Genomic DNA, 23,617 nt, shown 5'->3' with positions numbered 1-23,617 from the left:
TGCTTAAATTTCCATTTCAACAAGCTATTTGGCCACGTACTGTATTTCAGTGTTTTAAATAAGTTCATTTGTTAGCTTGTTGCCAAAGCCAAGAAAACACGAGATTTCTGGACACAGCTGACATCATTGTGACACATGAGACATTGACAGATTGTATCTAACAAGAAAACACTATTAAAAGACTACATCTCCTATATGATATAAGGATATACTGTATATATGGAAGAAAAACATATACAATCATGTCCACAATCCAAGCTGCACATACAAACCCAGGCAAAGCTTTCACACTTTTAAAAAGGCAACAAAATGAGTCATTTTTCCACAGTCTCACCACTGAACAATGATCCCTCAGTCCTATCAAAAGGTTGCTTTACTGCAAGATACTTTTTTCCAATGATGCAATGATGCAACACACATTTGCTGTGACATTTGTGCTGGGAAAGTCATTTTCTGGAAGGTCCGTTCCCCAGCGAAAAAATTCATGTTTCTCTCATGGCCTGGATGCCCGGGAATTACGTGTTGGGATTGGCTTCACGACAGAGGCCAAATAAAGTGGGTGTTATGATTGGCATGGACAGCCACGCTTGAGAGAAACAGGTGTCGTTCATTGGCTCACACCGATGTGCCCATAGCAGCGGAGGCTTGCGATTGGTGGAGGGAAGACACCATCGCTCTGGGAAGAAGCTGCTGATGCCGGGCATGTTTGTGGGCACGGGATGGAAGAGGCAGAAAAGGGGAGGGTGAAGGGGGGAGAGGGCGCCGCAGAGAACAGACCACCTGGATCACGGGCCTCAAAGGCTGGCCTGACAGAGTCAATCTGAACAACAGTGAACAGAAGACAGCCAGTCTGCTGACTTCCCCTCTCTTGCATTTTCACTGGCAGCTTTCCAACAAACACACGCTGTCCAGTAAGACTTTCAAAAGGAGCTTCAGCTCGGGTTTTTCCACAAAGTTAAGGGGGATTTTTTTTTTTTTTTTTTTACTCCATTGAAAAGAGAAAGTAGGCTTAAAAACACCTAAAACAGTCAAGAACCATTAAATCTAAAAAGGATAGTGGTGTGATCAAACGGTAAGTATTAGGATGCACTCAAGAAACAAACATTGCTCTTGAAGAAAACAGGGTTGCAAAAAATAAATGAATACAAAACCAAACCAGGCACTCGTGTGCAGTAGCAATGTTGAAGTTATGATAAAAAGCCATTAGCAGTTACATGGCTTATTCATGAAACATTTAAAAAACAACTGGTTTTGACCTTTGTTGGTCTTCATCTGGGTTCAAAGTAGAAGAACATACATAATTTTGACTTTTGAAAATTGGGGTTGTGTCTTGATTGGATAATGGACAACAGATGGATGATGATGAGTGTCACCCGAACCTCCAGAAGACTTTCAAAAGAAGCTTAATTTTGGGTTTTTCAAATAAACTAAGGTCCTTTTTTCTTGCTTTGCTCAGTGCAAAGAGAAAATACATTAAAAGGCTCAAAACACCAAGAATGGAAACATTTTTGGTCTTAGAGGACTCTATCATGTTCATTTGTTACTGTGCTGCATTATTATTAGAGCAGCTGGGGTTACAAACCTTCAAAACATCTTACGGAGTCATTTCTGTTTATAACTGAGTCCTAAAAATCCTAAGTGGCCAGTGCCAGTTTAAATTACTTGATAAGGAGCTTTTTGCAGAGTAGACAAACAAAAACTTGCAGGACAATACAGAGTTTGTGTTTCTAAAAGCACATAAAGTGGCAGTGTGAAAGAGTTCACAGTGTATTCATGCTGTTTATGTTCCACGTGGGCTGTCACACATTCATCAACCCTTAGCTTCTGTCATCCCCTGGCCTCCCGACTGAGCCTTTTACATTACGAAGCGAGGCTGACCTGGGCTGACCCAGACACTCGGCCTCAGTCAAGTCTAGGCAAGGGCTTCAGATGTGGTGCAGCAGGAGTTATTTCTTCACTTAAGACTCACTTTTTTCTTCCTTTCCCTTCTACTCTTCACCCTCTTTTTCTTGACATTTCTGTCTTGCTGTGTTTTGACATAACTTAATTTTTCTGCCCTCATGACCCTGCATCCTCCTCTATGAGGTCATTCTGCCATGACTAACAGGGGTCCTCAGGGTAAAGAGGGTGTGGGATCCCTCCTCTTTCCCTTATTGCCTTCAAGGGCACTGCGCGGTGTCGGGGGGGGAGGGATAAGAGAAAACATCCAAACATCAACAGAGGAGAAAGGCTCAGCCAAGTCAGCGAACTAATGGGAGGAGGCCACTGACAAATATCTCGCACACAAAGACACAGCTCCTCATTACCACACACATGCTGAAGTGTTTTATTTGGACTCAACCCCCGTGTGATAGGCTGAGTGTCCTGGCTGCCTGTCTCTCCTCAGCTGAGAGAAACTCCGTCTCTCGCCATGGGAGTGTCAGAGCAGGATGGTGAGGAGGACAGGACTCCCGCGGTCATGCATTGCTTTTGGAGATAAGTCATGGATCTTTCACAAACACACACACACACACACACACACACACACACACACTAATATCCCACCCACAGAGACATGATTAACATGCCAATTAGACCAGGAAGCAGCAGGCCTCAAGGCCTCCCTTTTTTAAAGCCATAAATAGAATTCATACACACATGCAAACAAATCGAACATATACTACGTGATGCATGACAGCACACTGCGCACAGGCATGAATGCATAAACATGCAGATACCATGAAATGATTAACTCTTCATTCCAGTACGCACTTCCATCCACCCACACACAATATACATATTTAGACTTAAATAATAAGCATGATTTGCCTCTCACATGCTTCCTATAATAAGTATCTGAAACATATTGCCATGAAGGATGCTGACGGAATAGTGCTGAAACAATTAGTCAATTGACAGAAAAGTAATCAATAACAAGTCTAATAATCAATTTATTGTTCTTTAAATCGTATTATATTGTCAGAAAATAGTAAAAAGAAAAGCATTTTGAACTCCCAGAGCACAAGGGGATGTCTTCAAACTGCTGGTTTTGTCTGAACAAAAGTACAAAGCCCAAAGATATTCATTCTGCAACAGAGAAAGCAGCAAATTCTCACATTTGAGGAGCCGAACCCAATGAATGTTTGTTATTTTTGCATAATAATTACTTCTATTCATCAATGATCAAAATCAAGAACTGAACAATTGTCAACACTATTATAACTGAACCCTTTGGGTTTTTTAACTGTTCAGACATGAAAAATAAAAAAAAAACTGGAAGGTAAAGCCTCAGGTTCTGGAAAATTACGATGGGGATTTGTTCTTATTTTCTGGAATTTTACAGATTAAATAAAAAATATTCAATAGACTCACTTATTATATTATATTATAACATATTTTTACGTCTCCACTATAAAATTTGGTACAGTGCGACGTGCAGCAGCGTCATGTGAGGGACAGGCACCAATCTGAGCTCTGAAAGCAGCTCTGAAAGCAGTGCTGTGCGGCTCGGCCTGACGCTGACTGATAGCTGGCTGTGGATCCTGAGGGGCATCGGGAGTTTAATCACCCATAACCGCAATTACAGACGTACACGTCAGACTCATAAAGCACTGAAACAAGATGAGCGCCTCCCTCCTCTCCTCCCCTCGGCGCACATCAGCCAAATTCCACTAAAGCTCAAGGAGGAGCGAGGGAGCTGAAGGCATAAGCTCAGAGAGAGAGAGAGAGACATCCCTACCTAGTGCACTGCATTAGAGGGAGAATTGCGGTGCATTAATTAGTGCTTTTAATACACTTATGAGCCATAAAACAAGTTGTTATGCACTCACTGTGTAGTAGCGTTGCCTTGTTGTCAAAGTGAAGAGGTGTGTTGTGTTTCTACTGAAGATATTTGAAAATCTCTAAGAGCCTTGAAACACAAGATTCAAAGGACTGAACTACTGCATCAGTGATTGCACAAAAAGAAAACATTAACATATCAAATACGCAAACCCACGTACACACACTCATACCTAAAGTGTGCACGTGGACGTGCATGCGTGCACACACTCTTAATGATCACATAAAAGCTCATAGTACACCGTAAGACAGGCCTTAGGATGGATTAAGATGCAAGGCTTTATCAGTGGGTTCCCACAATCCCCTGTAGAATATCTCAGCTCTCTTTCTCTTTTTTTTTGCTCCACTCCCTCTTTCCATTTCCCCCATACCTCAGGGATAGTGGTGGGAGAAGAAGAAGAAAAAAAAAGAGAAAGAGAATGATGAAGGATGGTAGAAAAGAAGGACAACATAGTTGAACAAGTATGCTAATGGACAGGCCAAAGGCAGGAGGTCAACTCCTTTCACAACTCTGCTGCTTGACAGCAAAGCAGCAAGCAAACAAAATTCAAAGTCGTCCTTGTGGTCATAATAAGTCAAGCACAAAAGCGCATTGTGGAGGGTAAGATTAGCAGTAGTAGCAAAACGGGACAGGCTGCCAGGCGTCACCAGGTCAAATGGTTGACTGAATAGAGAGATCGCATAAAAAAGAGATTAACTCTCAACTCTGTTTCTACACTGGCCGTGCAGTGAAAGCAGCGTGTTAGCAGATCTCTTCGGCCACGGTAACTGTTGGGCGCTCCGAGATGTTTTGACAGCACCCATAGTCCAATACACAACCACATATGTGCTTAAGTGAGGGGGGGGGGGGGTTTACAACTGCAGCTTACAACTGCAACTAACAGTGATTTTCAGTGATTACTTATTTAGACTATAAAACTGTGTAAAATGCCTATCACAGGTTTCCAGAGCCCTAGGTGATATAGGTGAATGAAACAAACAAACAAAAAAAAAAAAAAACAGATAAAAATAGCAAATCCTCACATGTGAAAAGCTGGAACCAGAAAATGTCGAATCACAACACGACAAATTGATTCAGCATTTTAACACCGCAGTAAGTAAAGGGACGAGACAGCTGGAAATTAATCCAGAGTATCAAATTAGATTCGCAAAGCAAAATACTGCAGAAAACATGATCCCTACTACTGCCGACAGAGGGCCAATTTACACCTTTCCTCTATGATGTTGAAGTGCAGATTAGTGACAAGCTTCAGAGACAACCTTTGAACTCCAGAGTTGATCAGGGGGGAGTGGCGGGTCACAAGATCACCGGAGCAGGTGATTCATGAGACGGTGGCTGCACAACGCCTCCTCTGTCTCCCACACACGGCTCCTTCAATAAATAAGCCCTCCGCCAAGGGTGATGAAACTATATGGACGTGAACATCAGAGGAAAACATCCCCACCTCACACAGTGTTTTTCTCGGCTATAGTCAGCGAAACCTTCCCACATGATCGGCTCCAAATGAGTCTTCAGAGCACAATGACGCGAGATAAAGAGAGTGGGCTGCTGTGTGTGTGAAAGGTCAATGCCTCCTTTGGGCACAGGCCAGCGCACACTGTAAACAAGACAGGCAGAAGGATCAATCACGTAGACCGTATTTATTGGCTTAGTTGGCCAAGAAGTACATTCGCTGGAACTTGATTCGGGACTAATCGCATGGAGAAAAAGAGGAAGAGAGACAGAGGAAGGAGAAGAAAACAGAGACGGGGAGAAAAAGTCAAAGAGTGAGAGGGAAAGAAAAAGGAAGGGAAAGGGAGGATGGGGAGGAGAGTTGATACTCCGATGCATCATTAGAAGCAGTACGGCCTCATGGTTACACTGACAAATTGCTCTGCAATTCACAGTGTAATGAGGGAAAACCAGTAAGGAATATCAAACACATTTGGAGATGTGAAAACATTATGATATGCTCCATCAAGGGTATGAAAGAAGATAAATAAAACACTGTCTTTGAGCATTTTGTGTAAATATGTTTCTTGTCATGTTATGTATGATTGGAGGTTTGTACGTTCATGCTGACTGTGCGTGATTCTAATTTCCCCTCATTTCTCAGGCATGTCTTCCCCTCAACTTCCTGGCAGCACACAAACAGGAAGGCAGGGCCCTTTGTCTTCCTGGTTTGTTGCACTAAGGGACTATAGGAATATAGAACATGGAAGTAAACATGCAGAGGAACTCAGGCTTGCACTGTCTTATCCTGTACACAGGTACAGGTTTCATCCTGGATTACGTAACCCACATGTATAGCCATTACGTCTGAATGATGGAAGCAGCAGCAAATGTGAAACAACAGTACATCCGTCAAACAAATATTATTTAAAATTAGATAAATATTGTGTTTAACTCTGGCTAAACTTATTCAGAATGACAAGGAAAATTGTCAATGAGACTCAACTAACTTAAAAAATTAAATTAAATTAAAAAAGGAGTCAACAACAGAATATAGATCCTGTAAGTGCATGTAAATCATGAAATGAAACACTGAAACGCTTGTATTAAGACACACACAACACTTCCTCGGATAACAAAGTGGCATCAACATTAATTAATGAGACTAGACAGAAGTCACCCACACGTTCCTACTCTTCAGACAGAGCTGAAAGGGAGGAAGCTGTTTGCATCATTCAGACTATAAGTGCAGTCTGATGTACAGTATGAAGTGGCGGGTAAAACATCTTGAAGGATTTATTAGTGTCAGCGTACGCCTCTGGTCAAAAGAACACTCACTTTCATGTAGATCTTCTCCACCTGAAGCTACTGCTCCACATTTATTGCATCTTACAAGAATATTTTGACAAAGATCCTAAATAAAAGGAGAACCTCTTGCTACACCACAAACAGCTCCATAAACCGATTCTCTGGTGCTGAGTTGAAAACAGCTCTCTCGTCCATGCTGGGACTTGGTTTTCCCTGTTTATTCAGCTAAATCTGTTCTGCCAGGAATCCGGACATTGCTCTGCCTCCCTGCATGCTCTTGTATGTGAATTTTTCCTGGACTCTTTTATATTTATTGATATGGCACAGTCTATGAAAACTCCCCTGCTGTTGTTAATGTCATCCAGACCTGGAGTCCATTCGGACATTCTGTACGTTTCTTGGTGTACAGAGATGTTTCAGGCCCTGCTTTTATGTCACTCACTTCATTGACAGGTCATTGCAAAAGAACTTTGAGGATAGACAATCAGGTAGACATTATGTGGTCCTGCTTGTCCTGATACATTACTACTGCTGTGTCTGTCCTAGCATCTGTCAAATTCTGTTTTTGGATGTTTGATGGCCAATGGGAGTATGTTTCAGATCTGATAGCCATGTTACTGTTCTGAGAAATGTGCAATACTGTTTTGATGGAGCTGACTTTTTTTTCCTGTGGGGACTAGGGGACCTCAGCTGAGCAGATAAAGAGCACAAATCTAGACAGCCATCGTAGGAGGCTGTATCAGTAGAATTCCATTTTCAGACTCATAACTACACATTTTTAATTCAAGTGTTTTTTGCTTTCATTTCAACAGCATGTCACAGGCAGATTGAGATGGAAGAGATCAAATGGGAGATGATCACTGGGGCCAAGTGTCCAGATCATCATCCTGTCAAACATTTAGTACATCACTCAGTCATCATTCTTTGTTTACAAGTTTTAATGTCCAAAGGGGCCTTTAGAAGTGTCAAGACTTTATATTAATATAACTCTTCGAGACTACAAAGTACTCCAGTCATATAAACAAGTGAATTCAAGCCACCAAAAGACTAAGTGGCAACTTTTGAGGATGATCACATTACTCCTGTACAGACGGGACATGGCTAGACATGGGGCCCCCACTGACCACTTGGAAGCAAAATCAGCCCTCAATTCGATCTCCCCTGTGCCAATCAAAATATATTTTTACAACTGAAAAGAAAAAAGACACTTCAGGTTCAGATGTTTAAAAAATGTATGTAGCCAAAACTGCGTGATTTTCCAATCTTGTACTTGCAAGATTTCTTTATGTTTACTGTTGTTAATTAAAGGGGCATTTTATGCTTGGCAACTGCGCTTGGCAATTGTAACAATTACTTCCTAGGTTGCGTGCGCGAGTGCACACACACACACACACACACACACACACACACACACACACACATATGCACGGAAATGACAGCTAATCTTTTTCTATCTTACAACTAAGGCAACACCAGACACAATCTGTTGAAGCGACAAAGGTAATTTTAGCACGTCTGATATGTGTTGAAATGTTGCTACCGCTAACCTGGGATGCATGGACTGAAATTACCTAGTTTTTTCACATCTGAATACCGAGAGACACTGACATGGAAAATCCAAGTTTTAGATAACTGTGGAGCTGTGGGAGGGGGCTATACTACCTTAGTTTAAAACTGCAGCTAATAACACCTCAGCAAACAGCCCGGTACTGCAACTCTGGGACTGATATGTGAAACAAGATACTGAACAACGTTAACAACAAGCTTAACTGGATTGAAGCCATCTTGGGTTGTGGTGCAAATCAACAGTAAAGGCACACAGCTTGTTGATTTAAGGTGGCTACAACCGAAACCCTAAACACTGCACAAACACACAAACCCTGCACCAGTCATCCCATTGTAGACATAAAATTCAGTTCACTTGTGACACGGGGTACTACTACTACATACTAGAGGTGTGGGGTTTAAAAGTAGGGTTCATTTAGGAGGCAGAGGGGGCCTCATGAAAGACACTATCTTGTTGCATTGTGGGGATTGTAGGATCCAGTGTTTTCTGAGTTTGACCGTTACTAGAGACTAAAAGTCAGGATGGTTTCTTGTGAGTCCCCCAACTTTATGGAGGTGCAATACTAAATCGCTGGAGAACCCCTTTAAGGAAATGTAAGCACTGAATAGATCTGTAGCATATTTCATAGCATTTTCTTCTAGACAAATCTATAAAGGATATATATTCATTCTATATGTAAAACTTGTTACACACAAGTATGAGACACAATATATCTTGCTATTAAAAACTACCATACAATGTTGAAATTTGTGTTTACAGAGATGCAAGAGATGTAAGATATCTTGTTTTGAACATAACCGTCATTAAAAATGAGTACATTTCCACAGAAGATTTTATGTTAATCTATATCTCAGTTTTGAATTCTGCTGACATTGCTTCTGCACTGCTTGCAGATGATGTGGTTAGACATCAGGTAACGTTCTGAGAGATAAAAGATCAATCAGACATTTTCCCAGCAATTAGAGCAGGCCAAAGTCAACTTCTGGTCTCTCTCCTTCAGATAGTATCAACATCTCAAGTGATAACTCACGCAGTCAGATAACAAAGAGCTGTAAACCTGTGTTATAAATAATGTTTTTAGCACACTGCTCAGAGAATAGGGTACTTTTCAGGTTATGATCATTATGTAACCTACAGCGCTTCTGTGCTTGAGTATTAATTTTTGCACTCCCACATACTAAATGTGTTGGGTTCACATATAATGATTATGCGGGCAGGTAGTGAGAGGCAACATCAACAATGCTTAATTATCACATAACACCAAGGTACCATCAGTGATAATAGACTTGTTTGTTTTTCCATAAGCTCTAAATGCTCTTTTAACCCCTATGACCTTTGGCAGGCAGATGGAAGGCAGACAAACACAGCGATCTCATTGTATTAAGAATACTCAACAGACACTGTCCTCATGTTAATCACATCTCTTTAAGTGCTGTGTGTACATCTGTACGCACATCAACAACAAATATGACTGTATATGGATCATTTTTGTGTCTCTCTCTGTTTATACATATGTATTTGACACTTGATACTGTCTGTCTGCTTGTCTCGTTTCAATTTGCGCACCCTGCCACTGAGCAAAGTCTGAATAATGGAACTGGCGGCGCGTTGGTGTCGGGTGAGACGCTGCCACCACAAAACTAGCCCGGCTGTTGTGTAATCATCAGGCTCATACACACGTGCCCTGCCTGTGTATCACAATACATGGAACAGATGGCAGGGAGGGTGTTAAATAAACACAAATACATGCTCATAATCAGCTTGGGTTACAGGCAGCTGCTGCTGCTCGTTTTGCCTTTGACATAGACGCTCTATAAAATCACACCTTAACGAACTCTTTACAAAGGAGGGTGGAAAACAAATCACAGCACAGATGCCAAACAAGTCATTTTCAGGGGATTGAACAATGCAGTGGCTCAGCACTTCCTAATCACTCACCTGGGTGGTATATGCTAAATCTAAAACACTATCAAGTACAGCTGGCAGGACAGAGATGAAGAGCACCCAGCTTTTTAAATACAGTACATATACGTACACAGATGCGGAGATCTTTACTTGACAAGCATTAACAGTTAGGGCTATAGAAGGTTTCATAATATTTAGTGAGAGTGTTAGGGGGTACAACACATCAATGACATAGATAAAATGTCAGAAAACAGTCAAAAATGTCTGTCACTATTTCACAGAGCTCAAGCTCAAGAGCTTGTCTAGTTTTGACCTCCAAACCCCAAACTAACAATGATACAGTGAGAAAAGCTGCAAATCCTTACATTTGAGAAACGAGAACTAGCACATATTTGGCATTTTTGCTCAATAAATGACTTTTGATCCATTATCAAAATCAGTGATTTTCTGTTAATCAGCTAGTCGATTGATCATTTCAGCAATCCTCTAAATGAAACACCTGTCAGCACATGGTACTGGGTCCTGCTGTGTTCGGCTTTTTATGTTTAAAGTACTAGTTTTTATGTTTATATTTCACATCGTGCTGCCCCTCTAGTCACCTCAAAAGGTTTGTGAACCAGGAAATCTCATCAGTATGATTCATAAAGGTCTGACTAACTGAACCACACAGCCAAAACTGTCTGATAAATAACAACCAGAGATATGTCAATGTTGAGCCAGACCCCCACCACCACATATGCACAACCACATTAGTCAATTAGCTCAATGTCGGTGACTGTAATGGACTTGTGGACATGATTCCCCTGTGGCGTTTGGTGCGCTCTTTCACACAGGCTCTACTCCATCACACAGTCCCATTGACTGAGCCGCCTGCATGAGCAGACACTAAAGGTCAACTTTCTGCAACAGTTTCCTCGCCAATGCCCCAGGTCTCCCTGCGTCCAGAGCCCATGGAGGGTTGGCAAGAGTATGGCTGGGTTAAAGGATAATTCCAATTTGTTACAACCTCTGTCTTACTTTCATAGATTTATGTTGGTAATCACTACACTGTACTCACCAAGTCACTTGTTGAGCTGTCAGATGATCAGGTTTTTAAACAAGGTTAGCCAAACTTATTTGGAAGAGAAAATGAAGGCAAATTATTACCCAAACTGTCCGTCACAGTTTACAGTTCACAGTACTTGCCATAATGCGCGCACACACTTTTCTTGTGCAATCAGGGATTATTACTGAAATTTTGGGTGTGCTCACATTCCGTTTCACCTCGAAATAAAGTGACTTGGATAATCTGGCTAAACTGTTGGTCTATTTACAACCTGCATGAGATTGTCATCTCAGCAATTACTCTGGTGAGTACAATGTTATCATAACTGCTAGAAATGATGACCAAAACAATGACAATAGGACCAAAATTAGTAATAAACTAATTTTGCTCCTACCCAAAACAACCACTATGGTCCTCACTTAGACTTTGAGACTGCCTGCTTCTCAACTGTTGTCCTGTTTGTTTGGTAAAACAGGGACTAAAGCTTTAGTGTCGCCACAGCGGCCACAGTCTGCTCCTCCAGGGCCGCCAGCTTCTCAGACCAACACCGAGTCCCGACAAGATATTTCCATTAGCCACTGCATTACCATCGCTCCCCCACTCTTTCTCCCTGCACCTCAAGAAGTTGCTCTCTGAGGAGAAAGCACATGGGAGTTGCAAACACTTCTCCCCCACTTCCACCTCTCACATCTCAGCATGTACTGGTCTGCATTAGCACACTCGGGTGGGCCTGTCGCTGTGCAGCAGAGACATGTGACATTGGTAGACCAGGGCTGTTCCACCCTGCCTCCCCCCACCATCGCCATGCACACATCTTCCGCAGACCTCTTTGACCCTTCGTCCTCTACTCTGCACCCCTCAGTTCCTGGTTTGCCCTTTGCGGGAGTGCAAGAGCAGAGCCTGTGCGAGCTGGGGTGGCAGGTGCTACGTTTCTGACCTTCCACTTCATGAGATCGGCTTCGGCGACATTCGGATCAAATGCTCTGTTGCGCTACCTCTCCCTCCCCCCATCACCAGGCTGGCTATAATGCCAAGTGTGTCGAATCACTTTAGCGTCAAAAAACCGTCAGCCCCCCTTTCCTCTCTCCTCTGCTAACTCCTCACCCCACTCTCTCTCCCTTTCCCCAACATCCCTGATTGTCTGGCTCTCTCTCTCTCTCTCTCCCCTGCTTCTTCTCCTCCGGGGGTGGGGGGACGCACACGTCTGATGTGCTGTAGCTGCCGCTGCCCTTCAAATTCCCATCGACGAGGACAGAGGCAACTGACCATAGTGAGAAGAGGAACAGCCAGAACCGACGCTGACAGCATCAAGCTCCCAGTCCACTCTAAAAGGACACCTGAGCTCCCTTACCACCTACATAACACACAGGCCAATGAACAAACAAGAAGTGGACTGAGATGGATATGTTGAAACTCTGTTGTATGCTGTCCACATTATGGCGAATCTCATTACGGTTTAGAGGGAGATAACATAATAAAGGAAAATAAGGTCTAATGCCATGTCATCAAACATTGCGATCCGATATCCAAACAGCAAAAGTGACATTACAAGTTACTAAGGCCAAGAAAAATGTTCCTGCATTCTTGTCTTGTTGTTGTACATAGTGACCAAAGCAGCGTCAGATGTTGCAAGCAAAGCTAACAACCAGGAAACGCATAGCTCCGAGAGAAAATAAGACTTGATAAATAAATCACAGAAATTGGCCTCTTCCTTTGATCTGGCCTTGTCCAAATATCTGGCCCTGCTGCTGTTAGCTGATCCAGATGTTCAACTTTTTGGACTCCACATCATTTTAATGAAAAGAGGAAAAACAAAAGAGGCACCATAACTGATGGCATTTCTCAAAATCACATCTTACTTTGCACTCTTGTTCTTCATCAAGTTCATCTATCACAACACATGGAAGTTTTTTTATTGAAAGCCAATAATTTTTTTCTCCATTTTTTTTTCATGGTTTATCTCTGCCTGCGGTGTATTTTTCTGGACACAAAGAACACATTTCCCACCGTTTGTTAGCACAGTAGAGTGCAGTGTGTCATGAGCCAGCCTAACTGTTCTTTTGCAAATGTGACACACATGCAATTCTTTCATATCCCAAACCTCCAAGGTTTATGTGCAGTTAGAGGAGGCCAGTACCACTCAACACTTAGCCAGCCTCCGTGATATAAACAGGATCAGGCATAAGCAGTCAAAGCCAGAGCGACACTGCAGTCTCTGATGTGTCTATCAGCTGGCCATAGCAGAGACTGAATCAGGACTGAGATATCTGGGTTAAGTACATATTCATTTGTATTCATGGCATTCATTAATTTGCCCATATATTGCAACGTGCTTTACTGTGATTAACATACTGTTCTGTGTTAGGCAACATGAGGCCTGAAGAATGAGAACTTGCTTATTCATGTTTAATTGATGTTAATAAAAAATGCAGGGTTTTTTGTTGTTTTTTCCCTTTCCAGTTGCAATGCCTCACACACACTGTATTGTAAACCTCACTCATCGGGTCAGGATCAACTCCGAGGAGAGATGGAATCTGTGGCAGAGAAAAATTTCACCTCATCTGCATAAACTGCCTCTGAGAGAATACATTATCAACAACCTTTATTATAGCTAAGGATGTGACAGAAAATGAATTTAAAACAAAAACGACTGTTTTCTGCTTGAAATAATACAAAGACCTCTTTCTGATTTGAAAAGGAAAAGGAACAATGGATACATTTGTATTCAGCTCAAAAATTCATTAAGCATTAAATTATGCTGTCCTCCTGATAATTCAAATTTAAATGTTGTTTCCTTTGCACTACCATGATTCAAATTTAAACTCAAAATGATAGCCCTTGAGAATTGGAGCTCAGTTAAAAATTCAAGTTTAACTCTCAACCCTCAACTCTACCATAATCAATTACAGTGTGGAGATGACAATGACTGCATGATAGCAGAGATACAACCACTTCCTGTCAGTCCCCTGTGTCCCTGGCTGCCTGCTCGCCTTGCTCTCCACTGATTTTGAGCTGTAACAATGAGATAGCATTTCACTCTGATGATGCTGCTGGGGGATTATAGGCTCAGAGAGTTATCAAAGGCTTAGTCTCTCTGATTTCTAAAGACCAGCCGTGGATGGCTGCCGTCACTCTGTGCCAGCATGGAGACCTCCATCTCTGCAGATGCATCCTAGCTGCTGCTGCCATGGCAGCTGGCCGCCTGGGGCCATGTCACTTGGGGGAATCCCACTGGCAGACATGATGGACGGGTATTATGGGTATTCAGTGAATCCCCATTAGATAAAAAGACCAGCATAGTAGTGCTCAGACAGCAATACAAAGAGACACAAAAATAACGTAATTGTGAAGACACAGTAAAGCTCCCTATTGTTAGACAAAGAAAAAAATACTGCCAACCTTTAAAGTCTATCAAAGTTCTTAAAGCTGCACTAATCAATATTTTCATAATAACAGTGGATCAATTGACTATGTTTAATATTAAAGGTGTCTCTCATAGTGACAAACCCACAGATAATTTTCACCAGTATCTGCAGTTCCCTAGCTCTTCTGGGCATTTTAGCATCTTTCAGTTCTTTGTTTTGGTTTTACGGCTGCAACTTGTTGTGGTTCAATCTTACCACTCTCATGAACCTTGTTTCCAGACTCACCAGAAGGCAGTTTTCAGCAGAAGAGTTCTGCTAAGCCCACTGTACCTTCCCAGCACCAAACAGCCGACAGTCAAAGTTAGCGACTAGCTGGTTAACATCACAGTAGAGCATCTAGCAGCTATAGAGACAGATATTGCCCTCCCTTTTGGAGTCCAAAAACAGAGCTAAAAGTAGAGTAAATATGGGACTTACATTCGTCATGTGGAGAAAACACAAACTCAACTCCAAATGAACGCTAATGTTGTTCTTGTCTGCTGGATGTGTAAACAAGTAATTTTTGTTTGCAGTAATCTGTTTGCAGAATGTAGGCAAGGGTTAAGATTTTGGTATCGGAAGCGTTTTGGTTTCCGTTTGTAGTCTGAGTACTAGTATTAACCAATCACATTTGAGGGGATTTTGGTCGCATGCAGGTAAACAGTCACACAGACTGGAGAGCAAAAGAGGCACAACACATTGGCCGAAATGAAATCTCAAAACCCATCAGCAATCGTCTGACGACGATTTAGCTTTTTGTCTATCTTGGAACCCTAGAGATTATCTTTTTATTAGCTTTTTAAAAATGTATCTGCATTCAAATCATTGTCAGACGATAGCCGACTGGTTCCAAGATTGCTAATCGGACTGTAAACAATGACCGGTGCACGGAAGAGGAAGTCTTGGCCTGGATATTCGTTATTCAGATATCCGTTGACTACACTGGAAGCCCCGAAACATTGGCCGTTGCCCCCAGAGGCTAATCGTTGTCAGACTGGTAAACAAGCAACTGTTTGCTAACAAGTTTGCCATATCAACTTTACAATGTATTAATATGTCAGATGTTGTGTTTACAGCTGATGTGCTGCCCAAAAGTGGCCAAAAAAAAAGAAAAATCAATTAATGCAGGCTTAATTTTAACATTTTATTATACTTGGGCTTTTGCAATAGCACACTGGTTCTGCAATATACTAACTAAAAATAAAGTAAAATATATAGAGAGCTTGTAGTTTACATTAAATTAAAATATTTTCACATGTGAGAAATGGTCAAAAAACATATTTGCCATCTGACACCAAGTGAGAACAGCTGTGAAGTTTTATAAATAACCTGCAACAAAGTTGTTTTCAATTAGGTGACAGATTTCTCAACAAGCAGCCTGTTCTGTTAAATCACAGAATAGGGAGAGATACTAATCAGACTTCAGCACGCTATCATTGTTCTCATGTTTACGTATAAGGGACCAGGACTGGCATTAATATCTCCTCCTGATAATATCATTTCATTGGATTACATTCCTGCTTCCCACCCAGTTTCATTTTTACAACAAATGTATAAATGTCAGGGACTTCAAAATCCTTTTTGTTTTATAAGAGCTGCATGAGGAGTTTGTATATCTTGGGAACCAGAGCCAATATATCTCACAGTATCTGATAAGTTCAATATAAATTAAAATAGCCAATTAACTGAACAGTTTGGCAGTTCTTATCCCAGTTATGACAAACCCCAGTCCTCTGGCCTCAAGTAAACCCTCTACCATTAAAAAAAATGCAGAGATTAGCTGGTTGCTGCTTAAGATGAGTCTGAATAGTTGGAGTTTGTGTATTAAAAATAACCTGTACTGTCCTGAATGAATGGGGGCCAGGGCCCATAATCAGCAGCTTGGCGTCCTCCGGCCCCTCTGGCTCCTGACCTAACAGGAAGCAGCCAGGAAGAGCACTGACTCCGGCCAACCAATTAGAGTGCAGGCAGCACGGAGCACACTGAGGCTAACGAGCTCCCTCTCGGTGACCCTCCTCACCTCTGCAGGACCCCGCGATGGGAAATATGAGGAGCCGGGAGCCACTTTAACTCCACGCCACCCCCAACCTCTCTTTTTAGCCTCCTTCGTCTCCCCACCCCGACCTCTAGTCTCAAACCCTGCTGTGTGACCACAAGGTCTACAAACACATGCTGCCTCTCTCCAGAGGCCCACCACATGGCTCTTTACTGCACTGATGCTAAAAAGCACCTCACAGAAAAACAATGAGCACGTAAACACACATTCCTTGCATGGAGCTGGAGCTGTGTCACTTCCATTTCGCTGTAGTTTACTCTGGCCCGGTTCTAGGTGGAGGGGCAATGGAGCCTCTTTCCAAGTACTCTGAATAGTAAATGGGTTCCAAATTAATTGGCAGGATTTGTGAGGCAGTGAGATATTTCTGAGGCACTGTAATGAAGTGGGACTGCCGTGAACACTAATGTGCTTTGGCTTTGGGCATGATTGCTAGTTATTTGAACAAAACACCATCAATAAAGAGTCAGAATCAAAAGCTAACAGTACACCTGGTAGGTAAATCTCAGCAGGCAGTGACAAACTAAGGGACCAGATCATGTTGGTGTGTTTCCGGCACACCACTCAGCCACATCCAAAGCTAATGAAATAAAAAAAGAGGGGGAGCCAGTAATAATCATCTACGTCCAACACTCCCACCCCCTTTTCTCTCCAGGCAGAATTGGTCCTGCCATTTGGACCCTCCAAACACGGACCATATGTGGGTTCAGCCCTGGCAATCAGACTGCATTGTGGAGCAGGCGGCTGAGTTCATCAGGAAAAAATTAGCCCGCCGCTCTGCAGGCCTCGCTCCCATTGGCCAGTCACGCGGCCCGCTCCGTTTGAGGGCACCCCAGACATTCCTGCGGATAATCTTTTCCATTCCTCTGCTCAGCTCGGTGAGGACAGACCAAATCACAGCACAAGGCCTGCATTGTGAGGGCCTTTTCAAAAAGCCCTGTTTTCAATGCCGTCTCTCTTTTATGCTTTCCCTCTCTCTCACCTCACACACCACAATTCCAAAAAAGAAAAAAAGTTTTTCCCATCATGACTATTTCTCATAAAAAAAACCAAAATGATTGCTTTTCTGAAATGATCCTACGGAAAAGCGAGGTCCCGAACACTACGTTTCTCACAGTCCCTTTCTCACAGTGCCTTTCCAGTAAGAGTTTGTTTTTGAAAAGCCCAAACAATGTAAAACCGCTGAAACCGGAGCCCGGCCACATCAGTGTGCAGCCTGGAGTTCAGCAGATCACTGCTGAATACGGCTCCCCGGGCGAGGCTCGCAAGCCTTCCCAGAAACCTCCTGCTTGGTCACCGCTTCATGCCTCGCACCTCCCATAGCAGCTTGTCATTGTGGCCGTAGTCGGGCGGCTGGAACGTCTAGATTGGAGGACAATCACACGATCTGGTGGATTTATAGTAACACGTTCCATAATTAGACCCATGATTATTACAGGGTCTATAAACTTTAGACTCCAGAGCGGCTGTCCAACCTCTGCTGCTATGACTTAACAGTTACTTCACTTTTTCTAGAAGTACACTCTGCTCTTGGCTGCTCAAGAAACATTTAACACGCCACTGAATTGGTTTAACATCCTGTAGTGAAACAGCAACATGAAAAAATAGTAAAAGCCACCTTTTTCAACACTTTCCCTCCTCCTCTCCTCTCCATTTGCCCCTGAATCTGAGGTAGACAAAATAATCTAATGTGACTTGTATCCTAGTGTGCTACAGGTCTTAAAATAGCCACAACACAAAGAAGGAACCTTTGACATACTTCAACAAGACTACACTTCTAATCCAGATGCTCCTAATTGTTCAGGAAACACGTCCACCCTTACTGCAGGCTGTGACAGTAAAAAATGTTGCAATCAATCAAGATAGCTCTGTAAAGTACACAAAGATGGGGGTGAGGTTAGTGGAAAAACTGTGCACCTCACTGATCATGCTGAAACTTGTCCATGAAAAAGTATTTTCCTGTGAAAGAGAGGGTAGTGGGTTCTCATCTTGCCTTCACTCAGACAAAAAAATTAAAATCCTTGATCTTCCGAAGAGAAAAATAAGATATCTGGATTTACGTTGTCTATTTGCTTTTAAGAGGATGAAAAATACAGTAAGACAGAACTGTTTCTTTATGAACGTTAGACAGACATATAAGTTGTTGTTTCTCTAGAGATGTCGGACCACTTGGGCAGATGGGAATTATGTCCCTGCGGCAGGTTCAGGGTCAGTGTCCTGTTCTTAACTTTCACTTTCCAGTTAAAAAATGGTTCACGGAACAACCAGGCAACGTTAACCAAAACTGCTTACACGGTCTGGGTATCAGATATGATATTACCAGCATACTATCCATTCACATTTTCATTTCTTTTTTAAAGAACTACCTCTTTCAAGGTTATTAAGGAAGACTGTGTTTCTGATTCTTGAGGGCAAAACTTTCACTACAATAATAAAAATATAAAAAAAGACAAGGAAAGGTGTGCATTAGTGGATTTTGATCAGTGTAATTATATTAGTAAATTTGATTGTATCTTTTTTTCTTATGCATATATACATACAGAACTTTTTGGTTGTGTTAGCAGTCCTAAAGAAGAGCAGCACATCATCAAGTGTTTTCATGCCTTTTCTTGAAAATTTACGCTCTTGTCCCTAATTTGTCCTGGTTTGGAAAACAGGTTGCAAAATTTCATGAAAGACTGATTTAACAGAACATTTAATAAAATTGACTTGTACCTTTTTAAATCCAGTGAACCACTTAATCCAGAAAATTCCACTAACACAGGTAAGTGCACTTCAAGTAGGGTAGAAATGAAATAAATCAAGCAAACCAGAAAGGAGTCTGATTAATTTGTAGCGCTGCGCAAAATGGAATGAAGAGACTAAACCCTGAACTATTACAAAACAAGGCAAAGCACTTGATTTCTTTTAAGAAATGTTTGTATTCTCCAACAATAAATGGCAGAAACAAAACAGGCTTAAGAAGATATTGTATATTTATATGTAAAGCTTTGCACAAAGACATCTTTTCAGAACACTGAACATTAGAATAAGCCTGAACGTATTTCTACTTCTCACATGTACTGAGAGGTTCTAGTTCAAGGACAGAAATTCAAAAGCTGCTCTCGAGGAGCTGTTTATATGTTTATGTGACTTTGTCTTACCAAACGAGTCATGCTCTCCTCACATGACAGCACTGACACTGAAGAAGGAGCGAGCCTTGGGGATGGAGTGATAAATGTATCAGCATTAACCACATCTTCTGCACAGCTCTGTCCCCTATTCATTGGCCACATACCAGACAGTTCAGTTCAGAATATCCTCTGATGTCAGACCCTGCATGCCCGTGAAGTAGGCGGGGCTCGCCCCCAGCCACAGCGCTGACCGGAGGCGGGGATGTGTGCATGTGTGTTTGTGCGGCAGAAACAAGCAATACTTCCCAACGGATGACAAATCCAGTTAAAACTAATTATTGTAGAAACGTAAATCAGATCTTAACAAAAGCCTTTCTCTGTGTTTAGAAAGGGTTTTTCAATAAAGATAATATTGTTCATTTTGTTAAACACAACACACGCAAAAATACAGTTAAGACATATAGTTACCTCCGCCAAGGAGGTTATGTTTTCGGTGCCGTTTGTTTGTCTATCAGCCGGATTACGGAAAAACTACTAGCCCGATTTTCATGAAACTTGGTGGAAGGGTGTAGCATGGGCCAAGGAAGAACCCATTACATTTTGGAGTGGATCTGAATCAAAGGGCGGATACACTAATTATTTTTCACTTTCTCTATGGCAAAATGAACTGAACTCATCGAGCACGTACCCGTCGTAATTCAAGTGAATGGTGTACAGTGACTAAACATACAACAAAGCAACAGCCACCCCAAACATCACTGTAGAAACAAATGCAGCAGGTATGTAAGAAATAAGCAATCTGGGATGTGATTTTTCTGGATTAATCCAGAATTCCAGATTTGCATATCATAAAACTTGCCCTTCTAGTTTCAGTTTTATTAGGTTCAATTGAGATAATTATTATAACTACATACTGGTCTCTGAAAAGTATCATTTTGATCTGCCTTTGATGTCTTGAACCAGATTAAATTAAATTAGATGAGATGCTATTTTGGATGATTAGACAGTCTCAATGTGCATCAGGTCATGAGGCGCACTTTAAAAATAACAGGATCCTCATGACTCATTTTTCTAAAAAATAAAAAATGCTGTTGCTAACCTGCAACTGATGATCCATTCCTGAATGTATTCACTCGCTACTTTGATAAGAGGACACAATAATACCAGTTGTATTAGCAACAGGATCATTTACACAGTCAGTGTTACCTGTGGACAGGCGACGCTGATGGAGGGGACACATGCCACTGAAACAGGAACAAGCCTCTACTGAGCGACCTCGCTGCATGGGAGGAGCCAACGAGCACTGGGGCTTCAGGAACCCTGTAATGAAAGAGATGAAGAAAAATATGAGGCAGAAAGAAAGGATACAGAAGAAATAGAATAAAAAGAAAATGTGGCTTCTAGTAGATGATAAACAGGACTGTTCTGAGCATACAACAATGTTATAACGAAGGCCGAGTCCAGCTGAAAAAGGCAAATGCCAAAATTGAGAATTTGCCTTTAGGGGCTCTTTGTTTGAGGCTAATGGGGTGAAGACTGAACGAGTTAAAAAAATATATTCCGGCCAGCACCGCGCCACCATCAGACCCAGCCAACCTCTCACATTTACAGCACTGTGGCTGGGTGGCCCTCTCCCTAACCTCCTCACCGGTGGCACCACACCAGCTCATGTCAGCTCTGTGACTGTACCCAGGGCGAGGGCTCCAGAAAGTAGACAGAGCCTGCAGAATACTGGGTAAGGCCAGCCTGGAGGAAAGCAAAAAGCATTTGGGCACAGGACCGAGGTTAGCAGCTCTGTGTAAGCAAAATGCCAGATAAGGCCAAGGTGCCTCGAGGGGCTGGACGAGGCCGTCTTACTGTCTGTCTCTGGGGTCAAGGAGGTCACTTTCAATAGGGAAGTCATTATCCGGCACAATGAAGCAACTGAGTAGGCTGCACCCCCTCCGGACCGGCATTCACCCGTCACCGACATTATCCAGCAAAGAGGAAGAGCAACAAAAAAACCTACAGTACATTGCCAAAAATAGAAATGTTTTGCGGAAATATTTCTTGAATTACAGCACTCTAATATTCAAAACTGGAGGAGAATGTAAAAAATAAGTAGATACAAGAGAAAGTTGGAACCAAAAGCACCAAACTCTGACGCTGTAGCACTAACCCTAACACTAATGATCTTTTGAAATTCCTGAAAATCCTTTAAATACTGTAGACTTTAAGTGGCATATGAGTGGCATTTCACGATTGACACTGCAGCCTCTAGTCAAAGTGGAAACTTCTGTGTGAACTTTTCATAGTCGAAGGAGGATTCGCTTAGACTTTATCGACTGGCTAGCCCATGTCTCATTGGCGACGGCAGATATCTGCAAATCCAAACTTTATTCCTTCCTCATGAGGACCTTTAGATTTCCAGCGAGCATCAAGAGCAGCAGCCAGATGAGACCCCCGTCACTGTGTTCCGAGCCCAATAAAGCGCCTTTATTGCCACCATGAAAAACATGTCACTCTGGATGAGCTCAGAGAATGACATTTAAAACAGGCAAAGGGATATTGAATTTGTTCCCCATGATAAGCTGTCTGGGATGCTGATACTTTCTGCTTATAAGGGTGTGCAAGTGTGAGTGTGTGCTGTGTGCCATGTGCATGCGTGTGTGCAGTTTTGAGGCTGTGTGAGGGAGGGGGGGGTTTCACGTCCGATGCATTCTTCAAAGCTTTGATTGGTATTACGGATCAAGCAGGGACTGACAAGGCAAAGCAAGTCTGGACCAGCAAGAGCAAACACAGACAGGCTGAGATCATCCTGCGTATCATGAATTAGATAAAACAGATGAGGAGGGCATTTTGGGCATGTTTACTTCTCATTAAACTAGAAGTAAACATGTTTCTCCTCATACGCTTTATCTTATTGTTTGCTGAGCACAATAATGCTATTGTTGCTATCAGATGTTGGAAAATGTCTGAAAACAAGAGCAGTGACTGCTCAGTTTCATGGGCATCATTAAGAGTAAAGGCATGTTGGAAGGGCATGAGTTGAATGTGATGAATTAATGTTGGTGATTCTACATAATAAGAGCTTAAGAGACGACTGGGATCTGACGGGATCAGTTCACCCCAAAATACAAGCAGACATGTTTTCCTCTTAGCTTGGGTGCAATCTATCAATTAAGATAATTTCAGTATGATTTGCCAAAATTTTGAGATATCTGTCTATCATCACCCCAATACAAGAACTCATGTTGAGGATGGTGATGATGAAGCTGTTAAATATTATGTCATGCATACAAATTATATATAATCCAGATCCATAATGTAGTGCAAACATTTCAAATTATACTACAAAAAGCACAAAAATAAAGATAAAAAATTCACATAATTGACCTTCATGTCTACAACAAAAGTTTATAAATTACAGATCAAGCATATGTAATTGTAAATATAATACTAAATATTCTGTCTTGCCTACTTTTAAGCTTCTGAGACAAAATGAGCTAACAAAAGGACATCAAAATCAAGCATTCCATGTATGTAGGATTTAGTGGCATGTAGCATTGAAATTGCAGTTTGCAACCATTTGAATACCACTCGGATCACCCTCCCGTTCCAAGCATGTAGGAAAAACTATTGTGGCCGTGAAACTCATGAAAAACGCAAAAGACCCTATCTAGAGCTAGTGTTTGGTTTGTCCGTTCTGGGCTACTGTACAAACATGGTGGTGCAACATGGCGACCTCTGTGGAAGGGGATCCGCTTCCTCTGTAGATATAAATGGCTTATTCTAAGGTAATGAAAACACAACGAAAACAGAACGTGATTATACACTAATGGAAACATACTTATAAATATTATAAACCATTTCTGCCAATAGCTCCTCCTAAATGTTACACACTGGACCTTTAAGGGTGCTTTGTTATCCTCAAAGCACTGAGAATTTACACACAAAAAAAAACCCTCAATAGCAAAAGAGGGTTTGTGTGT

General features: G+C 42.0%; 1 protein-coding gene across 6 annotated transcripts in view; it reads right to left on the bottom strand.

The window, feature by feature from the left end:
* rxraa (retinoid X receptor, alpha a) overlaps positions 1 to 23,617 on the bottom strand; it is a 107,953-nt gene that overhangs the window by 57,257 nt on the left and 27,079 nt on the right. For all 6 annotated transcript variants that reach the window (XM_044174760.1, XM_044174763.1, XM_044174761.1 and 3 more), the window contains one exon: positions 20,853 to 20,966. In XM_044174760.1, coding sequence (XP_044030695.1) covers positions 20,853 to 20,966 — 114 coding nt within the window. The remainder of the gene's footprint in view (positions 1 to 20,852; positions 20,967 to 23,617) is intronic.

The sequence above is a fragment of the Siniperca chuatsi genome, linkage group LG18, assembly GCF_020085105.1.
Source record: "Siniperca chuatsi isolate FFG_IHB_CAS linkage group LG18, ASM2008510v1, whole genome shotgun sequence".
Lineage (NCBI taxonomy): Eukaryota > Metazoa > Chordata > Actinopteri > Centrarchiformes > Sinipercidae > Siniperca > Siniperca chuatsi.
This window is presented reverse-complemented; position numbering and strand designations above follow the sequence as displayed.